The sequence below is a fragment of the Heloderma suspectum genome, chromosome 4, assembly GCF_057233095.1.
Source record: "Heloderma suspectum isolate Gila_16-S chromosome 4, 16-S_ref, whole genome shotgun sequence".
In the NCBI taxonomy this organism is placed as follows: Eukaryota; Metazoa; Chordata; class Lepidosauria; order Squamata; family Helodermatidae; genus Heloderma; species Heloderma suspectum.
Window position 1 is genome coordinate 72,989,847 of NC_139461.1, and position 22,759 is coordinate 73,012,605.

A 22,759-nucleotide genomic window follows, 5' to 3' on the forward strand; every position below is an offset into this window, starting at 1 on the left:
ACAAGTTAATGACAGTTAGTGGCCACGTTCCCCTTCTCCATCCAAAGGTCTTGGAAGATGGTTTATCTTAATTGTAACTTGTATTCCATGTTATCATAGAATAGTAGGGTCGAAAGGGGCCTACAAGGCCATCGAGTCCAACCCCCTGCTCGATGCAATGAAATTTTTCCTTATGTTCAGCCGGAATCTGGCTTCCTGTAACTTGAGCCCATTATTCCGTGTCCTGCACTCTGGGATGATTGGGAAGAGATCCTGGCCTTCCTCTCTGTGACAACCTTTCAAGTCCTTAAAGAACGCTATCATATCTCCCATCTTCTCTTCTCAAGGCTAAACATGCCCAGTTCTTTCAGTCTCTCTTCATAGGGCTTTGTTTCCAGTCCCCTGATCATCTTTGTTGCCCTCCTCTGAACCCTCTCCAGTTTGTCTGCATCCTTCTTAAAGTGTGGTGCCCAGAACTGGACACAGTACTCCAGATGAGGCCTAACCAGTGCTGAATAGAGGGGAACTAGTACTTCCCGGGATTTGGAAGCTATGCTTCTATTAATGCAACCAAAATGGCATTTGCCTTTTTTGCAGCGACATCACATTGTTGGCTCATATTCAGCTTGTAATTGACAACAATTCCAAGATCCTTCTCGCTTGTAGTGTTGTTGAGCCACGTATCCCCCAGTTTGTACCTGTTCATTTGGGGTTTTTTCCTAGGTGCAGAATTTGGTATTTATCCCTATTAAATGTCATTCTGTTGTTTTCTGCCCAGCACTCCAGTCTATCAAGATCATTATCTTTTCTATCACATTGCGTTTTAATTATGTCTATATATATTTTAAATATATGTGTATTTTAATTATTATGCTTCTATTTTTCCTCTTGTGTAAAGAATTAATGAAGTTCTTTGTTTTTAATGATTATGATTTGTCTCTTTAAATGGGCCTGTGACCATATAATAAAATCAACTGAACGGACCCCCCCCCCCCGCCCCAGAAACCCCCAACTAGTGGATCCAGAAAGAAAGAACATTTTTTTAAAAACCTGCAATAAGGCACTGCTGCACTTCCACAGAAATTGTTTTTGTTTCTCTCCTGCAAAAGCAAAACAGCACATTCAGGTCATAAAAAAAAAAAAAGCATCATCATCATAAATGCAAAAGGAGAAAATGTACAGCAAGCAAGCAGTGAGCGTACATGTGCAAATTCCATTATCAACAACCTGCAATTCTTTTATTACCTGAAAACAACCAGAGCAGAACGCAAGATATAATGGAAACATGGAACAACAAAGGAGTGATACTAGGGGATACTACCATTCATCCCCAATAATAATTATAGCTATAGCACTACAATGGTTCCAATCTCCAGAACTACTTTAAACAAGTAAGTTCAGTTAGTTTCAGTATATGCCAAGTTAGGGAAACTTCTAGTTAACTGAAATGTTGTCTAAGAGCAGACTAACTTGGTATTGGCCTAAGACATATATTGCCCCTCAAACAGCACTTTGAATAAAACCCTTTTTGTTTGTTACTAGTAGAGTGCAATTGTATGACTTCCGCCCTTGATGCGTGGAAGCCTTGGAACCCGGAGGCTTATGAGCATCCAGCGCAGAGCAGCAGGAGTGGTAGAGGTGATCTTCGCCTTCACCGCTTCTCTCGCTCTGCATTTTTGCTAGGTGGGCTTTTTTGCCTGTCTAGCTCGGGCATTCCGGAGGGGGAGGGAAGGAGGCTGGAGAGGCCTCAGTATAGCTTGCATCTTGGCCTCTCCAGTTCCCCCCTTCCCCACCCACAGGAATGCCCCCTTTACCCACTCTCCAAGGTCAAGTTCCTGACCCTGGAGAGGCTACAGGCACGGTTCATTCCACCCCAGCTTGGTGGTGGTGGGGGATTCCTGGATCCGAGGTTGGAGCGCTGTCTCCGACCTTGGATCCAGGAATCCAAAGTATCCTATACCCCCCAAGACACTCTTTAGGGCCATAGGAATGCTCCCTTAGTTGTTTAATATTATCAAAGTACTGGAAGGCCACCATTTGACATTTCTGTCCCAGGTTTTCTTAAAGAACTGGTATAAGTTTTCATAAACACTTCCTTAAAAATCATAAGTAACAAGTCTGAACCAGACTAATGTGAATTAATCCCATCCATTTAAGAGACTACTCTAGAAGTAAGTGGTTACAGGAAAGCACAGCACCAGAGGCCCTTAAATCAGTGAAGCTCAGTATGCCATAGCTGGCAAAAATTCTAAATTGTGGCTACATTGGCCAGTTTCGCACAATCACGGGAGCGAAAGAACCTATCATTTGTTTTTTTTCCGGCCCATGCGTGCCAGTTGCGCAATCATGATTTACATAATTACCTGCGATGCAGCACAGGTTGCCGTGTCATCTGAACCTGGAGCGCAGCAGTGAGAGAGTGGCTTTGTATCCACGCTACAACCCACAACTTGCAGTAGGGGATGTAGGGTGGGTATGAAGCCACCCTTTCCACACCCTGTGCCAAGTCTGGATCACATGGCAATCTGCACCGCATCGCAGGTAATTGTGATCACACGGCTGGCATGCGCGGGGTCGAGGAAAGAACCAACTATGGGTTCTTTCACCCCTGCAATCATGCAAACTCAACCAGTCATAGTGTTAGGCTTAGTTAATGTGCCCTGTACCTGCAGATCATTGACAGCAATTAAGAAAATCACTGCATGCTGTTGTTCTTGTATGTATAGCCCAAGATAAGTAATGGGCTAGAAGAAAACCATTTAGCTTTCATCATATATCAGAAAATACAAAATACATTTAAGACAAAAAAAAGAAAAAGTAACTATTCAAACAAAGATGCTTGTCCTCATTTAATATAACATTTCAACTCTCGTTCCAGTACAACAAAAATGTCCTATAGTGTAACAGGACTTAAAACAATAACAACTGAAAAATAGCTGTAAATAGCTCTCTCTCTAAGACAGTAATATTTTCCTCAGATATTTAAAATATTTCTACTATTGCTTGGAGGAAAATAATACTTCATACTGAAATGTAATAATATGTGCTTTTTTGTTGATTTCAATAAAAAGCATTTTAAAATGAAGTTAATCTAGGGGAAAAGAACAACTGCTATTGAACTGGATACAGAGTTCACTTTTATTAACACTGAGACCACAAGATGCAGCTTCCCCCCTTGCAGATAGTGTGATGTGAGCAAATTAGAGGCTTCAAAGGTTCACTTGACAAGATTCTTCAACAGTATTTTGAAACAGAGTGTCCTCATCCAGCTGAAGATTCTAAACAAACGAAATAACACTGGATTAGAAACAAACATTCCAAGTCAAACTATTCCACTCCATCTGAGTTCAATATGTACTCTGCAATAATTACTACTACAAAGAGTACCTAATGATAAGAAACTTACAAGAATAGTCTTTGTTAAGATGATACAAGTGATCTTTTAGAAAAGACTGACATTCTGGTAATCAATATGCTAATAGCAGCAAGAATACTTACTGCTAAAAACTGGAACTCCCTAAAAAATGGTTATAAGGGAATGGCTGCAGAAAGTTTTGATATACTATGAGTACGGGTATTGCTATGAGGATGCATCTGCTTATAGAGGCAGAGAGCCAAGTGCAAGTAAGATGGAGAGCACCAGTGAGCGGAAGAGAGATGAAAAAATAATAAGGTGAGTGGAAAGGCACCCAGGAGGGTGTGGAATCCCCTCCCCTTCAATCTGCTACCCATTGTGAAGGACTCAGTGTTGGGTTAGTCCTGGCCGTAAACTCTGATGAAACATAACTGCACAAAGACTACAAGCCTTGCATATGGTGGATGCTTTAATTAAGTATGTAGGTACTTAGACTGGAGAGAGGATTGTTTTTACAGAGAGTTGACAGTAGTTCAAAACAGGGATCACTGCTCAGTTGTGTATAGTCAATCCACATTTGTCTCTGGTAAACAGATGGTGAGTGCAGATGTACACTACAAAGAGAGTCACCATGTTGCAAAAGTGCGTTAAGCTTTCTTTGTAATGTACATGTGGTTGTTACATAGAGATGAAAGGGATATATGTCATGTGTCCCCCCCCCCCCTTTACTGGCTCTGCTGCTGCTGCCAACTCCTTCTATTGGGAACAGCAACCAATCACCTGAGACAGAAAGAGACTGTGCTACTTCCATCTCAAGCTTTCAGCTGTGGAGCTTTCTTTTCCAGCAGCAGCAAATGGACAGGTGAGCAAGCAGAGAAAGAGTGAATGGGGAGGGAAAGAAAGCATCCTGCTTGCCTGCCTCTTTACTATTGCTGCTGCTTCCTGCTGGGAAAAAGAGCATCAGACAGCTGAGTGCCTGACATGGAAGCAGAGCAACTTCCTCATGTCTCAGGCAATTGGCTGCCATTCCCCAATAGGAGGAGGGGGGAGGTGGCAGCAACAAAGCAACAGGTCAGTGAGGGAAAAGCATGTAACAGTGTTTGATTCAATAATATGTTACAGCCATATGTATATTAAAAAGAAAAATCAAAGTATCTTCACAGAGCTGAGAGCCTCCTTTTGATTGCATGCCTGTATATATCAAATTTTACAGGTATCTGTATTTTTGAGAAGCCTATGAAACCTGTTTGACCAGGAGCAACAGTAGGACAAAATAAAGGTATGTAGGAAATATACTCTATAAACACTATATTGCAAGGTAGGCAATTTTTTTGTACCGTGGGCAATTTGAGAAACTGTCTTGTGCACCGCCACAAAATGGCTACCTGGGAGGCATAGAAAAGGGTAAGTAAGCTGCCCAAAAGCCGGAGTACAAGGCAGAGGTGGGGGCTGAGCTCCAACACACTAAGCTCCTTTGAACCCAGAGTTTTCAGCACCAACAGAAACCTATTTCACAGCAATCCCAGCTGCCAGTAAGAAAATGTGCTAATTTTTAAAAAAAGTGGGAGGGCCACCTTGGTGGGTACCAAGAAAGATGTCTAGGAGTGCATTGGTGCCCATGGATACCATTTTACTTACCTCTGCTATATGGTTTGTCTTTAGCTTTAGTGAGAGTTAAACACTGTTCAACTATCTCTACTATTATTACCCAATGTCAGTAGCATCTACTTAACTGTACTATTACTATCCAATGTCAGCAGGATTTACTTTTAACTGTAGAAGAATATCACCAATTCCCACAGCAACATGTACTTGTACAGTTAAGAGCTAGAAGGTACTTTTTTTAGCCTTATTTTGAAGAAGGTTACTCCATACTAGGGATGTCTGAGAAAACTGCAATGGAACCAAACAAGTTCGGATTTTTATTAATCCCACCCACGGCTTCTGCAGCGGACCAGCTTTTCCTGTCGGGCAGATTCCGCAGACCTGCTGGCTGTTTTTCTAACCTTTGGGAATTTTGCGTAAATTTTGTTCTAGAAAAATATGCTTTAAAAAAACAGCCAAAATGTGCATTTGGGGGGAATTTGATCATTTTTGCACAAGTGAATTTGCGCCAATTTGGAAATGAAAAAGTCCAATTCCATCAACAGGCAGATGACAGAACAAAAGACGCCTGACAACCCACAAAACACAGATGGAACACATTTTACACAATCTGTACATCGCTACTCCATACCAAAGACATCCCCAGATAGTTCCTAGTATTTTTCCCAAACCTACCTAGGAAAGATTCCACAACCTACCAAGGCAGCCATAGAATGACCAAGGCATCTAGGGGAGCAATCTTATGGTCCCTAGACAGTGTCTGAGGGGCCATAGAATTGTTTGGAGCCCCCCCCTCCAAGGACTCCCCCCTCTGAGGTTCTAGGGGAGAGACTGGAGAGGCCAGGATATGAGCTATCTTGAGCCTCTGCCAGTCTCCTTCCATTGCCCTCTGAAACACCTTCACTAGATAGGCAAAACCCCCATCTAGCGAAAAATGCAGGGTGAAAAATCCATCGCTCCTCCTGCCCTGCATACAATGATCATAAACCTCCGAGTTTGGGGGCTGATGATCAATGAGGGCGCAATCAACAGGATTGTTGATTCCTGCAACAATCAAATTGCCTCTAGGCAATTTAAACTTTGTAAACTACTGAGCTTTTATAGAAGGTGCTTTTACCAAAGTCAATCTGGGATACATGGAGGTCCAATCCAGGCTTCCAGGGCAGAAAAAGAATAATGTTAACATTTTAAATTTAAAACACAAGGTTTTTACCATAAAATCTCCATAGTCAAATTGATGCCTCTGGTTTAAATGGCCAACAAAATTTATTGTAACCCGGTTAGGGTCTCCCCATGGGAGAGAGACACAAATAGGACAGACCTAAAAAAAAAGAGAGAGAACAGGAGAAAACAGATACAGGTTACATAAAATCTTGATATGATATTTATTCACTGTTAAGAGGAAATACAGATGATTTCTCACATAAATTACATAGCAATTAAACAGTATATCAATATTATTTTCTGAAAATCATGTTACACAGAAATGCTTTCAAAATGAAAATTATTCTTACAGTAAAAGGACAGTAGGGGAAGGAAGTTGAATAGAAGAGATGAAATTTACAGAAGTATGTTAACTACATCCAACTTTTCCCATATGTACTTTACAAAAATTTCATCTAATATTTCCATTTCTAAAGATGATATTACTTGTCTCCCTCTGCCCCTATGTTTATGCAGTCTTTAACAAAACTAACCTGGAAAAATGAGGCGTTGGACAAATAATGTTAAAAAAAGAAGTTATGCCTCTAATCTCTTCCATTTTACCAGTACTGGACATATTGTAACACAGGACACCATCCTGCCAAAGCTAAGTCCTATTAGTCTTAATGCTTCCACTGAACTTAATCAGACTTAAAAAGAGGACGGAATCGTGCCATTACTTGAGAAAAATAGAATGAAAATCCTACATTAAGAGGAATCCTATAAGACAGCAATTTGATTACTGCATCAGAAAAAGCCATTCCAAGCTTAAAAGAGAAAAATGCTTTTAAATGACGGATCTAAAGATTTGAAAGGGGCGTGGCAAAAGGAAAAATGCCATTAGTTAAAACCTGTGGGGAAATGCTGCAACTGGCTGGGAGTAGACCCATCTCCAGCATCACTGCAGGGAGAATATGGCAGTTTATTCTCACAACGTAATGATGTCTTAGAATTAAGATAATTTCAAAAAGCAAGCTCCTATTATAAATATATACACTTTTAGACACATATACTTACTACTGGATCTATTTGATAAAGATGCCTGTCATTACAATGATCCAATAAGCTCTGCCTTGTGAAGTTACTTTCTTGACATAGAGGGCATTTGAATGTAGGCTGCACGCTGAAAAACAGACAAACATAAGATGGGGTCACATGGGTGAGAATATGCAAGGAGCTCCCTCACCCACAATGATTCCCCCACCAATTTCAGTGGAGGTAATTTACATATGAATTAGCGTAGACCCCATAGATGTGAAAGAGCTTTGGATCAGAACCAAAATCTGAATGAAATTCAGTATGTTCCAAGGACCTTTGCAGTAAGAATTCAAGCAAACATGAGCTGGCATAGCCAGATTAGCCATTGTACATTTAGGCTGCAATCCATACACATTTTCCTGTGAGTAAGCCTCAATGAACTCAATGGGGCTTAATTTTGAGTAGATGACCATACAATTATAGTGTTAGATTTGTCACTTGTCTGGAGGATTTGAGCAGAAAAGAAAAATGCATACTTGCAGTCTACTGTAATGTAACTTTTTTTAAAAAAAGGATTCCTTAAAAAAAAAAATCAAGCAGATGTGTTGTGGAACTATCTTGTTCACTTCACAGAAATGTGCATGATCCACGCTGCTCATAAATAGTGGGGCTCAAGTGACCTTTGATGACCTTTCAGGAACCTGCTCACCTGAGGGAGTGAACACTCCCTTTAACTGAGGGTCTTACAAGTTCCAACTAAAAATCTCTGGAATTTACCACAGACTTAATCTGGTATCACCAAGAGAACGTTAGTCCACTGTTTTGCTTCAAGGTGAGAATTTTGTTAGGACAGTTTGCTTTGGAGGATATGCCCTAGACGAGGCATGGGCAACTTGTAGCCCTCCAGATGTTGTTGGATTACACAGCCCTAGCATAGCCAATGATGAGGGATAATGAAAGTTGTAGTTCAACAATATCCATAGGGCAAAAAGTTGCTCACCCCTGCCCCAGGTGCAGGTCTGTGATCTCCACTCACTGCATGTAGGGATATTTTTCCCAACCTTAATGAATACACTTTTTTTTTTCAGACCCATGATATCACTGTAGCAGCTAAGCACACAGGATTATTATTGGGCTTGACAACTGCACCAGTGTACAGCATTTAAACCAAAGGATATATTTTACTGACAAACACTGAAATAGGCAATGTAAAAAAGAAACCCAAAGATAGCTTCTCTAGTCTAGCTCAGTACTAATGTATTTTTGCACACAAAGTTTGCTAGATTAAGAATCAGAATATTCACATCTCAATATGAAATATTATGGATACCATTTTTCCCAGGTTAGTCATTTTGTTAGTCCCCCTCACTCCAGGAAAAGCCCGTTTTTTCCCCAAAAGGGTGCGCTGGAAAGCAGAATTTTGCTTTGCAATTCTTCGCCAATCAGGAAATATGGCAGGAAAATAATAATTCAATCAGGACAAAGAAGTTCCTTAATAATCACTAATTAGATGGACATTTATCAGTCAGTTGCCAAATCAGGCTGGAAGGAGATGTGTGCGGATTTGACTTTGAAGAGACAATGGGTGAGAGACAGACTCCCAGGTGCCATTGCTATTTGCTGGAGGCTAATCCACTGTGCTTTCATGGCAAACTTGGAGACAGTTCTGTTTTATAGATAGCTGGGATATCTAAATGTATCCAGAAAAAACAGTAGGAGGATCGTCTCGCACAACCTCTTGTTTCTCCTCTCAGTCACAGTGGGTGGCAGCACCAGGCGTCCATCTCCAACAAAGATAAAGAAGTAAGGCTTACACTCCCAACACTCTCTTGTTGTCATAATCCTCCCCACATGCCTGAGCCTAATCTTTACATAGTCAAGATGGAAAGTTCAAACTGTGTTATACCATTATAAAATTGGAATATTATAATTATTATAAAATCAAAACAATTTGCCCCAACTTTATGGCAGAGAACTTCACAGGCAAGTAGTATTAGCTGGCCAAATTTTTTTTAAAAAAAATCAGATAAAAATGTCTGGGATACAACAGGTTAAAGGGTTGGTTTTTCACCCATTTGCAACCATTTTTTGCACACTGAAAACATACCCTTCAGATTCTCTGGTCAGTGGTAGAGTACAGAGTAGTCTTCTCTTCAATAGATATATACTGTACTGTTACCATAAGTTCTCTTAAATCTGGCAAAAAAATGCTATTTGTTTAATATTTTGGATTTAGGATTTGGATTCTGATAAAATCCAAAACCCCCATATTTTTGAATTCCATATTATTTTGGTATATATTTGAGGAAAGAAACATCCATTCTTCCCCCTAATCACAGAACCAATAACCAAATAGATATTGATTTCCAAGATTATCCCTACCTTGTAGCTTCTTCAGGAATATGTAGATTAGAATTTTCTCCAATTTCCGAAGTAGAAGAATCACTCCTAAAACTTCATACAAAGGGTGAGAATTGATTTTCAAGTTAAATATAGAAAGGGCTGCAATCCTAAGCAGCATGATGAATATGTAAATCCCACTGACACTAGTAGGACTGCTTTCAAATTAACGTTGAGGATTGGGCTATAGGTGTTACCTAAATATGATGAACAAAAATCCTTTCAGAAACATTGAATGAAGGATTTGGATAAGACCACAGCCATATTCAGGCATTCACAAAGGGGTTAAAATCACTGAGTGAGGAGAAGGAGCACTCCAGCCCCACTTCTTTCCCTAGTTACGTTTGTTGCCCTCTACTCATGGAGGGCTCTAGTCTGAAGAGGAAAGCCTCCTGTATCTATGGAGGCTTTCCACATGAGCCAGAATGTGGATTTTTCAACATTCTGGCTCACACAGAAGCCTCCATGGATATAGGAGGCTCCCTTCTTCAGGCTGTTACCCTCTGCGAGTAGAAGGTGACAAGCGCAACTAGGAAAAGGGATGGTGCTAAAGCACTCCTCCTCCTCACACATTGATTTTAATCCCTTTTCGAATGCCCAAATTAGAGCTCACTTCATGTATCATACAAGACTGCAGGCCAGTTCACTCCATGCAGTTACTTCCCAGCTGTCCTCAGCACATAATTGCCTACAGTTGTGGGGAGAAATAGAAGTGTAATTGCTAGGCAGCAATTTCTGAAATCACTGCAACGCTTTTTCCAGATGCTATATTTATAGGAATTACTGCAGCTGTAGCCATATTATTCTAGTGCTATCCTAGAAAGAACCCATTTGGAGACACCATTATGAAAAATACCGTAATACATACTTTGGTTATCATGTTATAATCACATATGAAGAAATTCTAACCTATACTGTTGAATATTTTTCCCTATGCCAAATCTAACACTGGCAGTATACACTAGGGCTCTGCAGGACCTCCCAATCCACCTCAGAGGAGCTTTGGAGTTTCAGGCCACCTCCTACCCCCCCCAACCTGATTTGACCTCCAGAGCCAAAGCGGGATTCAGATGGCTGAATCCTGCTTGCCTGCCCCCCATCCCCCCATGCAAATGGCGCAGGATCTATTTCCGGAAATATAGGGAGGCACCATTTTTAAAATGGCGACTCCCTGGAACAGGAAGAGGGCTGCTGGCATATATCCCAAGGACCCAGACAAGGAGCTGAAGACTGGGCTGCGGCTGAGCTTCTGGATCGCTCTGAAGCACCACCAAAGCACTTCAGAGTGACCTGACCCACTTTGTGCCCCCTCTATCTCGCTTTGGAAGCGTCCCACTTTGGCTCAGAACTCGGGCCGAAGCGGTGCACAGCCCTAGTATACACTAGTTTTGGACATAATTTTGTAAGTGAACATTAAAATTTCTAAATCTACATGAAAATATGAATTACCTGTTTGCTGTTGAATCCTGAGATATGTCTAAGTTTTGAATTACAGAAGAAACACCATATTCATCTTGATACTTCTTACACGATTTATAATGCTGTCTCATACGAGAGAATCTAATCTGCAAATGAAGTTGTCTATGATTTAGATTTTAAAAGGCAATGATAAAAGACAACACTATATCTGAAATGATACTTCTATGAACAACAAAAGACGTTAGTTTATGCAACATTCTACAGAATCCTCTTGGTTTGCAACACTAAAACCACAACTTAACTAGGCAGTTGCATATAAATTGCTCTCAAGATTCTTATTAATGTTGTTGTTGTACTGAGCCCAATATATGGGTTGAATAACTACACTTGATGACATCTAGAAAAAGTCCACAGTATTCTCTGGTCTGATCTTCAGAAATCCCAAGAGAGGATGGATAAAAAGTTAAAGGATACATGGTTACTTTCCTATTTTGGGTTGGATCCAGGCAGAAGGCTCCTAGCACTACCAGTCAGGGGGCATTGTGCAACAATTGTCTTTTCTTCCTAAACTGATTTTCTGTGTTATGAAAAGGACAGAGCAAACAATGGGAAAACACAGGAGAGGTACAAGTGGAAGATGACATCTGGACCAGCAGCTCTGGTAAAATTCCACAAATGAGGCAGGGTGATGGCACCATGAAAACCTCATCTGGAACCATCCTTAGTCATGCTTAGTACAGACCCACTGAAACCAATGGGACTTACAACAGATATGACTAGTCTCACTGATTTCTGTGGCTCTGCCCTAAGCATGACTAAGTCAGGATCCAACCCTTTATCATCACTGTAGCTTCAGTCAAGTTCTTCAAATGTATATTGGACAAATAGTCTTGCAGTCATTCTTCCATTTCCAGGTTTCTTTCAGAACCACTACCAGTTTTAATTCATGAGATTGCTCCCACAAACCATTTCCTTCATGAAAGACAGTGTGGAAAGGCATCATATCAGTACCTACTCACATTTGTTTGTTACTCAAAGTCAGAATATGCCTTCTCTCAAGGGTATTCATAATGCAAAAACCTGGTAGCAGACAATGATGCATCACCACCTACTTGCAAGATTATTTTCAGCACAATCCTATGCATGTTTACTCAGAAGTAAGTGCCAGACTGTGTTCAATGGGGCTTACTCCTAGGTAAGCATGCACAGGACTGCAGCTTTTATGTAGTTTTAAGACTATTTAAAACCTACTATACCTGTTCATCACAGCATCTACAGCTCCCCACCAGCTTTTTCATGTTGTTTTCAACATCTAAGGCTCTGTTGGGACGTGCTTTTTCTTTTCTGGTTACAATGCCTCGGCATAATGGGCAATGTGTTCCACCTTCTTTCATAGCCATTAGGAAACATTTCCTGCAAAACCTGAACCCAAATATAAATTGACAAACAAAAATAATGTTCTGCTTTATCAGCAACTACTCTAATCCTGTTCCTATTACAGCATGCTCTATTTAAATAATTCTGTCATAATCCATATACTCCCAATTTGGCATCAGGGTGAGTGATGAGGTGGCCAAATTTGCAGATGATACCATATTATTCAGGATGATAAAAATCCAAGTATACTGCAAAGAACTCCAAAAGTATATCTCAAAATTGGGTGAAATAATATCTTAAAACAGGATGAATGGGCAACAAAATGGCAAATGAGGTTCACAGGAAGTGATGCACATTGGGGCATTTCCCCCCCTAATTTCATATATATACTGATGGGTTTTAAAATATTGATTACTAACCAATCAATAAACTGAATCCTACGGGGAAGGGAGATGTAAAGTTGGTAACAATGGATGAAGGCTCATGCACCGCAATGGAGAGAACAGCTCTAATAGTGCCCAATAATAGTCTTCAGAAACATGTAGGAAGAAAGCCAGACTATGATGCACATGGTCTTCGATGTCTATATACTAATGCCCAGAGTATGGGAAACAAACAGAACAAACTTGAACTCTTAATACAGGAGGGAAATTATGACTTGATAGGTGTAACTGAGATTTGGTAGGATGACTCTCATGATTGGAATATAGCAACTGAAGGATATAACTTGTTCAAAAAGAATACGAGAAACAGAAAGGGAGGTGGGGTTGCACTATATGTGAAAAATACGTATCTCTGTACAGAAATACAGGAAGATGAGCTTGGTAGCCCCATCAAGAGAATCTGGATCAAAATAAATGGAGCAAAGAATAAAAGGAACCTGGTGGTCGGAGTCTACTACCGGCCACCCAATCAAGGAGAAGACGAGGATGAAACTTTTGAAAAGCAAATAGCCAATGTTTCAAGGAAGCATGAAGTAGTAGTAATGGGGGACTTCAATTTCCCCGATATTTGTTGGGAGACAAATTCTGCAAAACATGGCTCCTCCAGGAAATTCCTGACTTGTGTGGTGGATAACTTCCTCCTACAGAAAAAGTTCCTCCTACAGAAAGTAGAGGAAGGAACTAGAGGATTGGCTATCCTTGACTTGATCCTAACCAGAGATGACTTAGTGGATAAAGTAGCAGTTACAGGAACTCTGGGGGAAAGTGACCATGACATAATTGAGTTCTTGGTTCTAAGGGAAGCAAAAGCCGAGTGTAGTCAAACGCATACCCTGGATTTTAGGAAAGCTGATTTTAATAAACTCAGAACAAGGACCCGTAAGGTCCTATGGCAAGCGACTCTAATGAGAAAAGGAGTTCAAGATGGGTGTGAGCTTTTAAAAAAGGAAGTTCTCAAGGCACAATTACAAACAATTCCAACAAGAAGAAAAGGTGGAAGACAACAGAAGAAGCCAATGTGGCTTCACAAAAAGCTTAGAGATGACCTGAAAACAAAAAAGGACACATATAGGAAGTGGAAAGAAGGCCAAGCTACAAAGGAAGAGTACAGGCAGGTAGCACAGAATTGCAGGGAACTAGTAGCACAGCAGGAAACTAGTGGCAATGATGGCAGGTGTGTGAGAAGAGAGCTCTCTACTGTATCCCCAGGAAAACTTTAAGTTAGAGCTCTAATTTCTTAGGGGGCTATTGGCAGACATGAGAAATACGGTCAGACCTCTATGAGGTAATAGAAAGAGATTTATAAACTCATCCTGAAACATTTACAACTCCTTCATAAAGATTTACGACTCCTCTGTAAAGTATTTTTAGTTCTGTGTTAAAGCAATTAAACATCCTAGCGTGGGTATTCCCACTCTGAAGTTGGTATTTTCAGATAAACCCTGCAGAAAAGTTTTTCTTAGAGAAAATGACCACAGGAGCAAAGATAAGTAGTAGAATGCTTAAGAAATTTAGACTGCTAAAGATATAGATCTGTGTTTGCTATCAAGGAGCTCAAGGGGAAAAACTTTAAAAAGTACTTAGTCATTGAGCTCAGCTTGTGAAACTGTGGAATTGAGACCGCGAGCATGGTCCTTGAAAGACATGGTTGTAAGACCCTGGGGATTTATTCCCTCTTAGTGTTTGACCTATCCCAAAGGAAAAGGCAAACAAAAATTGCATCCTTTTTCCCTTAAAAAAAAAAAAAAGAGGATAAAAAAGTAGAGGGGGGGGAAGCAGTTAGTACTCATACAAACTCTTTAGATTGGACTGTGGATTATTCATGGAATAGACCTGATACACTAATTAAAATAAGTGACTTGAAAGGGTGTCACAGAGAGGGAGGCCAGGATCTTTTCTTGATCATCCCAGAGTGCCAGACATGGAATAATCGGCTCAAGTTACAGGAAGCCAGATTCTGGCTGAACATCAGGAAAAACTTCTTGACTGTTAGAGCAATATGCAATGGAACCAATTACCTAGGGAGGTAGTGGACTCTCCCACGCCGGAGGCGTTCAAGACGAGGCTGGGCAGCCATCTGTCAGGGATGCTCTGACTTGTACTCCTGCATTGAGCAGGGGGCTGGACTCGATGGCCTTGTAGGCCCCTTCCAACCCTACTATTCTATGATTCTATGAACCAGGGAAGAAATATTGGGAGTCATGATAGAGAACAAAATGGACTGGTAAACACATAACAACCCCCTTTTTAAAAAAAGCCCTGGGTTGTCATGAATGAGCCAGAGTGCTAGCAGTTTGACTGTTCCCACTTGGCTCCTCCTGCCTGCAGGAGCAGCTAAATAACCCAGGAAGCTCCATCCCTGGGTTGTTTAGGGTGACATCCAAACCTGGAATTCTGGCGTGTTTGTATGTTTTAAATGTAGGTATTTATATATTTTAGAATGTAATACTATAACCCCTGGAAGAGCATTCCAGGGACCACAGGATAATCAGATCTCTTCCTCTGAGGATGGAGAGAGCGGTTTGCACTTGGAGGGGGAGTTCCAACCTCGAAATCCTCCTCCCAGCCAGCATGGAAACCTCTGCAGCCAGTTTGTTGCCCAATTGCTCCTGTTTGGTTCCTCCTTTATTAACCTCCTCTATCTGAGGTTCATTTATTTTGACATCCAAAGGCAGCCATGGTTTGTTGTTGGGTTAGGATTCTGGCTTGTTTGGGGAGAGACAAGCTAGAGTTTCTGGTTTGAAGGTCATGGCTTGTTTAGCTGCTCCCACTTTGTGGTTTGCAGATTGCTCCAAAAAATGGTTTGTGAGAGCAATCTCATGAATTAAAGCTCTGACTGCATTATAAAAATAAGTCATTTATTCTTAAGTCATCCCGAGTGTCTGAAATGCATGGGGGTAAAATGGAAATTTGGAGGAAAACTGAAATATACCAATACTTACATTATTACTTTATTACTTTCAGAATATGAAGTATCACTTAGGGCACAATCCTATGCATCTCTGGAAGCCCCGAACTCAGAGGCTTCCGAGAATCCAAAGCCATACTAAGCAGGGTAGGAAGAGCAGCAGAGGTGTTATTTGCCTCCCCATCCTCCGATTCAGATTTTTTTTGCTAGATAGGCCTTTGAGCCAGTCTAGCAAGGGTGTTCCAGTGGGGGAGGGACTGAGGCTGGAGAGGCCTCAGGATATCTCGTATCCCGGCCTCTCCAGTCTCCTCTCTGCCCACCGGAACACCTCCTCACCTCCCCCGGTCACATTTTTGTCTTCAGCAACCAGCATGGTTCTTTCCGTGCTGGCTGCAAAGGGGTGTGGGAGGGAGTTCAGATCTCTGACTCCTCCTTCCAAGGTCACAGCAGTGTCTATGGCCTCAGAAGGGGGAATTCAACCTATCCTATGATCTCTGGGACACTCTCCCAGGGACCATAGGATTGCTCTCCTTGCAGTTAAAACTGGACTGTCTGATATACTCATAAAATTTAAGAAGGATAAATGCTTTACTTTTACTCGAACAATAATTACAAATATACCCAGTGTTGGAGACTGTTTTGTATGGTACTGCACTCTACGGTACCAAAGTAGTTTCATTTTTACCAGGTAGGAAAAAAATGAAGTGGTGAAACTTGAAACCCTTACCAAATCCAGAGCAGATTCCGGGGGTGCATACGAATGGCTGCAAGAGTGAAGGGAAATCCATTCCACCAGTGTTTTCCATTCCAATGCTGGACAGCCAGCATTGGATCTAACCCAAAAGGAAGTACTTCCCCACACAGTATATACTTAAACTCTTGAGTTTGCTTTAAAAAAAGATATGGTAACAGCCACCAACTTAATCAGCTTAAAAGAGGATTATACAAATTCATGGAGGAGAAGGCTATCAGTGGCTATTAGTCATGATGGCTATATGGTATCTCCAGGATTAAAGGAGCACACCTCTGAATACCAGTTGCTAGGGAACACAGTCAGAAGATGGCTATTACCCTCATGTCCTGCTTGTGGGCTTCCCATAGGTATCTAGCTGGCTACAGTAGGGAACAAAGTGCTGGACTAGTTAGGCCTTTGTTCTGATCCAGCAGGGCTCTTATGTTCACTGCAAATATTCTTACCTACAAATCTAAGATCCAGGAATTTTGCAAGAATGTAATTTGTTGTAACAATATTGTTTTTAAACACACGTAAGAGATTTTTTTTTAAATTATTTTTCCACTAGAAAAATTCTACTGTACTGAAAAATTCTACTCTAGCAGTTTTCTTTCTCTCTGTCCCCGCCCCCCTGCCCCATTCCTACTTGTGGTCCTTATTTAAAGTGAATAAGGGCACAATCCTATGCTTGTTTAGAAAGATAAAAGGCCTACAACTCCACATGCATAGGATTGCACCCTAAATCAAGTAACAGTACAAGTCAAATGCGTAAAATGTTTTCTCATTTCCGACAATTAATAATATACCCAGACAAAACGATGTTAAAGCATTAAACCCAAAGAAAGTGCTAAGTAAATCTTATATGTTCAAATATTTGTTGTGTGTGGCAACAAACAGAACTCAAAAAGTCTCAGTAGATACATCTTAACAAGTGCAAACTCAATGGAGGCTTTCTGTAGTGGTTATTCAAAAAGGGTATCTTGTGCCTGTATTGTTCACATATAGAGAAGTCCAAGCACTTACAAGATTACATGAACTGCTACTTGTTCAGCAAATGTTAAATAATTTTCATTCTCACTGAAAGTGGAGATAAACAGAGAACATGCTCCTAAAACAAATGGTCAAATCCTTACTGAAGAATATCTAACGGTATATTTGTAGAATAGAAGGAAAAGGAGAAAAATTACAATTAAGGGGGAAAACACAGAAAAGTTGGCCAGAGACATAGATACCTACACATGATGACAAATGGAAATCCTCACAGGTGTTTTGAACACATCTTGGCAGACAGGACAGTAATAGTCATCTTCATTAAAACAAATTGTGGCAGGTTCCTCATTCATGGCAGCAAATTGTGGTATTTCTGATTAATGGGAGAAAAAATATATGAACACATTAGGTGCTGGACACAAGAAAGAGCACAGACCAGTGCATATCCTTTCCAACTGTCATTTCTTACTGCTTTACTTTTTTGGCTTTGGGGGAGGCTTCCCAAGGATTTGGGGTATCCCAGTATTGAGCATGATGATGATCCAAGGATGTGAAATGAAGTTTGAAAGAATTTCTGATGGTGGCAAAGCCAAGTTTAATTGTTATAGTATAGAATGGGAGCTATCCAATATCATATAGGTTTGTTTTACCTCTACTCTGTTTTGGGAAAAGATTATTAAGCCTAATGGTCTGGGGGTGCTTCCAGACAAAACTTTTACCACACTATTGTCCTGCCTCATTCACAGAATTTTACAGGGGTCAATATAATGTTGCTTCCTACTGGTAATACTCCTGTTTCCACACCACTTCTTCCACATTTTTTCTTACTGCAGAAAATCCAAGGAAAAAAAGACAGAAAAAAAAGGCAAAAGACAGAAAAAAGGCAGAATCGGCAGCACCTTCCGATTGGTTGCACTAGGAGCCCTCTGTCTGGAAACACTCTGGGTCATGATGATCTCAGGAGCATGTTCTCCTGTAGGTCTCCACCCTTTCTTGAGATCTACCACTGAAGCCTTTGGTCAGATTTGGCCCAATCTGGATGTGTAGTTATATTCCAACAGCCATAAAGCTTTTTCAGTGATGGCCCCGTAACTCTGAAACGCCATCCTCCAAGTCTCTTGCCATTTATTTTAAAAGACTGCTGGCCTATTTCACCCGACCTTTAGGGCTATGCATTTTAGGCTGCTATGCCAATTTGCATTATTTTTTTTTTTTTTTAGTAAAAGCACATCGGATTGTACTGTTAGGGGCGAGCCTCCTTCCTCTTTAAACTGGTTTGTGTTATGTATTTATTTCAGTTTCTTTGCATTGTTAACAGTGGCACCCTATACAAGTCTACTCAGAAGCAAGCCCCTCTGAGCTACATGAGGCTCGCTCCCAGGTAGAGAACAAAAATGCAACCTAAGAGATTTTAACTGGCGGTGTTACTTTTGTTTGGGAAGCTACTTTGGAAATGTTGAAGCTGAAACCCGGCTTGGAAACAATCAAACAGAAATCCCGTCGCGGTGCCGGTGGTGCAAGGCGAAGGCGAGCAGCTGCCTATCCAGCCCACAGAGCAGTCTGCCCCAGCCAACATGGCCAATGGTCAGGAATGCTGGGAGCTGTAGTCCAAAATAACTGCAGAACACCAGGTTGGGGAAGGCTGCCACGGAGAGAGGGGAGAGTCAGAGGGATGAAAGAGGGGAGAAAAGAGAGGGGTGAGGGAGAGCGCGGGCCATCTCGCCCCGAGCCTCAACCCCATTCCAGCTCTCTCGGCGTTCGCGCCGCCGGCGTCTCAGGCAGGCGAATGTCGCCCGGAAAACTGCCCGCCCTTCACCTCCAAGGGCAGCCATGAGGCATAACCGCTACCTGTGGGGAGAACGGGAGGGTCGATCGCAGGCCTCGGGACTGGGCCGGGATCTTCAGGGCTCCCGGGGGCCAAGCCAGTCAAACCATCCCCGCTCTCCATTGCTCTTGGGCCGCCGCCGCCACTGCGGCGGCCTCCTCCCAACAAGCGGGGCTGGGTTGTCATGGCAATAGTCCCCCCCCCCCGGTCCGGCGGGAATTGTTAGTGAACAAGGGTAGCTGCCGCCGCCTCCCTCAGCCCGCTGGGAGGCGCCGGGAAAGCCGCCTCTTCTCGCTGGTTCCTCTCACGCGCAGCCGCGAAGTCGCGAGGGCTTGTGCCGCGCAATCCTGCTTATGTAGGCCTCACATTTTAGGAATCTCTCCTCCCCACGGAACGGTTGCAACGGCATCACCTTCTCCTCTGCCATAAACATGCGAGAATGGGGCGCCAAAACGAGATTTTCGGGTGTTTTCTGGGAAGTGGACACGCACTTCCAACCCCTTTCAGTTCCCCAATGGGTTCGCGGTTCCGTTTTCTGAAAAAAATCCGGACTGCGTACAGCCTAAGCTTGCAGCCCCACGCACGGACACGTAGCTGGGAGTAAGCGCCGCTGGACGCAGTGGGACTTGCTACTGAGTAAACCTGCGTAGTGTTGTACTGCAAAGGCATTAGTCCTCTAGGTTTGAGAATTTAAAACGCAAAAGCACGGTTCCAGCACGTGCCTTGAGCGTTCGGCAAGCAAGAATACATTACGGGATTTACTATTAAATTACAAGCCTGCCGATCTATGAAACTTGTTTGTTCAAACCCTATTATCTTGGGTGCGGCCTGGTAGCAAGCGACTGTATTTGTTACCTACTTACTTGAGGGCAACCCAGACGTCAAGAGCATATAGTCGTTATGTCTGGCCATAATAAAAGCTGTTTGTATTTCTATTTGTTTTACCCGTGTTAGGAGGTAAGACACTTTTTAAGAAAAGCGGGGCGTGTACAAGTGAAATAAAAGTCACAAGAAGCTGACGAAGCAGATGCTACATTTCGCGTGTATTTGGTATGGGGTTATCACCTGCTCACCCCTCAAGGTTTCCTGTACCATTAACAGAGGTGAAAATAGATTTACCTGCTGAATTTCTGCCTATTATGTTGCTGTTAAATACAAGAGCCCTGGCCAAAATAGAGGCAATCCTAGGTGCCAATAGCACCTAGGGAAGCCTAACCTCTCTATTCCATTCCCCCCCCCCCATCTCCACCCTAATGATTCACGCGAACAAGCTACTTTCCCCCATCGTTACATCGGGGACTTGTACTTTGGCGGCCAGCCTCGGCATGAGTGCCTGAATTGGAGCCGTGCTTAGCAGAGGGGAGACGGGTATTCTGAGGTACAACTGCTGAGGAACAGCTACAGCGATCCTCCTCGTACTTCCTTAACTGGCGTGAAGCATTGTGACTGCCCTGCTAAAGGCTGCCTGCATGACACAACAAAATGGTAAAACTTGGTAGACTGCAATTGACCAGGGTTGGGTTGGGGGAGAAAAGCTGATAAGGAAAAAAGTAGCCAGACTCCTGATCAAACCCTGGCAGCTGAATCAAGGTTTTAGAGGAATTGCCCCAGGTGCAAGGCACCTGACAGCAGCGATTTGAATTAATTGAAGTTTCCAAACACTTTTCAACAGCAGCCCCAGCTACAGCATGTTTCCTGTAGGATCATAGCTGGCACTAGTTTCTAGCTAGTGATGTCACCTTTGAGTTTGAAATTTGGTACCCATATAGTTCAGGATGCTTTGATTACTAGACAGTTCTGAAATTTAGCCAGTTTAATGCTTAATGGGAAAAAGATTCCTGCACTGAACACAGGGGGTTGGACCCAATGGTTTAAGTGGCCTCTTCTAACTCTATGATTCAATATCTCCATAATAGTGGCCAGCAGTCTCACAAAGAGTCATATATGAAACAGAATTCTGTGGTCTGGAAGTTGCCCCTTCATTCACTTGTACCAGCCTTGGATTGGGAGTAAAAGGTTTGAAAGGATTTGCCAACCAGAAATATACAGCTGTAATAAATAAGTCAAAGCACCATGTGGAACAAAGAAGGATGGTGTTGGGGTTTTAGAGTGGGGAAAGACAGGATTAAGACTGTAATCCTTTATAGTGTATGTACATACTTACCTGGGGACCTGATTCTGAGCAGGCATGCATAGGATGGCAGTGAGGAATGTATCTGGGCTTGCAGAATACAAGTTGCATTTACTTGGAGTAACATAAAGCCACTTGTTAGTTTGCCAATGGAGAAATTGTTGGTCTCTGCTCACTTATTATTGGTTTATGTTTCATGCTCAGAAACAGTAAGACTTATGAACTGCAGACTCTGGGTCTTCAGCATCATGCACAGCTTTCTTTCTCTCCTCCCTCCGCTCCTTGGTTTTGCTTAACATCTAGCCTTAAGAAGAATTGTGGAGAACTCGAAAGCTTGCTTACTATTTCATGCGACATATAGGTTGCAATCCTATATCCACTCACCAGGATGTAAGGCGCATTGAAATCAAGCAGACATGTATGGGTTTGCACAGGTAGTTGATCATACTGTTTGTGTTTCTAATGGACCAGTATGAATACCTACAATTTGTATGTGTTCTGGAGGATACCAGATTTAGCCATCTGTGGAAGAGAAATTCATCTACCACTTGAAGATGGAACTTAACTTTGGTTACATGTTCTCCAACCACTAGTAATACTACCCTAACTGGCCTTTATTGATTCTTTACTGAGTGGAGCATCTAGCTTATTTATCACAGACTGCCATGTTTTTCTTTACTTCTACTCTCTGCTTAACACCTATGTGTTTCTATTAATGCTAGGGACAGACTGGAGTAACTGCTAGCTTTTATATTTAAAAGAAGTGGGGGAAGAGCTGTTGCTTTATCCCCCTGCAATCTGCAGTACAAACTGAAATGTCTTTTGCACATAGTGGAGACTAGTGTAATTTAGTCTGCCTAGCACCTCCTGCACTTCCTCTTAAAACTGTTTCAAGCTGTAGAGTGTGTTTTTATTTTTACTTAGATGTATGTTCCACTGAGTTTGGTGAGACTTAATCCCAAGTAAGTATGTTTAGCATTGAACCCTAACTTTAGTATAAAGAATAATGGATCTGTTTCCTGATCTAATGATTTCATATTCTTCCTCCTAATCTACCTCTGTTCCTAGGAGCTAAAAGATACAACTAGTTAGTTACAATGCAGTCCTATGCATGTCAGCTAATGTACTGTTGTACTGTTTAATCTGAAATAAGCCATGATCTCCATGATAAAGTTTTATTTGAATATTGATGCCTTTTAGATTATTTCCCACTGCTGAGACCCTATTAATCTTACGCAGGCAGATACAGGGCTTTATTTATTTATTTATTTAAAATATTTCTTGGCCACCTTTCAGGGCAGAAGCCCCCAAGGTGGCTCACAGCAATCAAATACATAAAAACAGTTAAAATATTAAAAGTGATAAAACATCAAAACAATAAAAGCCATCAATAAAACCAACAACGATGTTAAC

The 22,759-nt window shown here is 41.8% G+C and overlaps 1 protein-coding gene across 3 annotated transcripts; it reads right to left on the reverse strand.

Moving 5' to 3' along the window:
* Window positions 1-1,047: 1,047 nt before the first annotated feature.
* RNF138 (ring finger protein 138) lies at window positions 1,048-19,661 on the reverse strand. 3 transcript variants are annotated; one of them, XR_014790126.1, is made up of 9 exons: window positions 19,239-19,486; window positions 17,637-17,763; window positions 12,196-12,361; window positions 10,970-11,085; window positions 9,503-9,574; window positions 7,160-7,265; window positions 6,153-6,260; window positions 2,646-3,257; window positions 1,054-2,342 (listed from the first exon to the last, which is right to left on the reverse strand). XR_014790126.1 is itself a non-coding variant. In XM_084849627.1 (8 exons), exons 2-8 carry the CDS (start codon window positions 17,741-17,743, stop codon window positions 3,189-3,191), a joined length of 744 nt encoding a protein of 247 aa, XP_084705753.1. In that variant the 5' UTR covers window positions 17,744-17,763; window positions 19,582-19,661; the 3' UTR covers window positions 1,048-3,188. The 3 variants fall into 3 exon arrangements, 2 of the variants coding, with proteins under 2 accessions (XP_084705753.1, XP_084705751.1); XM_084849627.1 differs by lacking the exon at window positions 19,239-19,486 and adding an exon at window positions 19,582-19,661 and having other exon boundaries at window positions 1,048-3,257; XM_084849625.1 differs by having other exon boundaries at window positions 1,048-3,257.
* Between the last annotated feature and the right edge of the window lie 3,098 nt (window positions 19,662-22,759).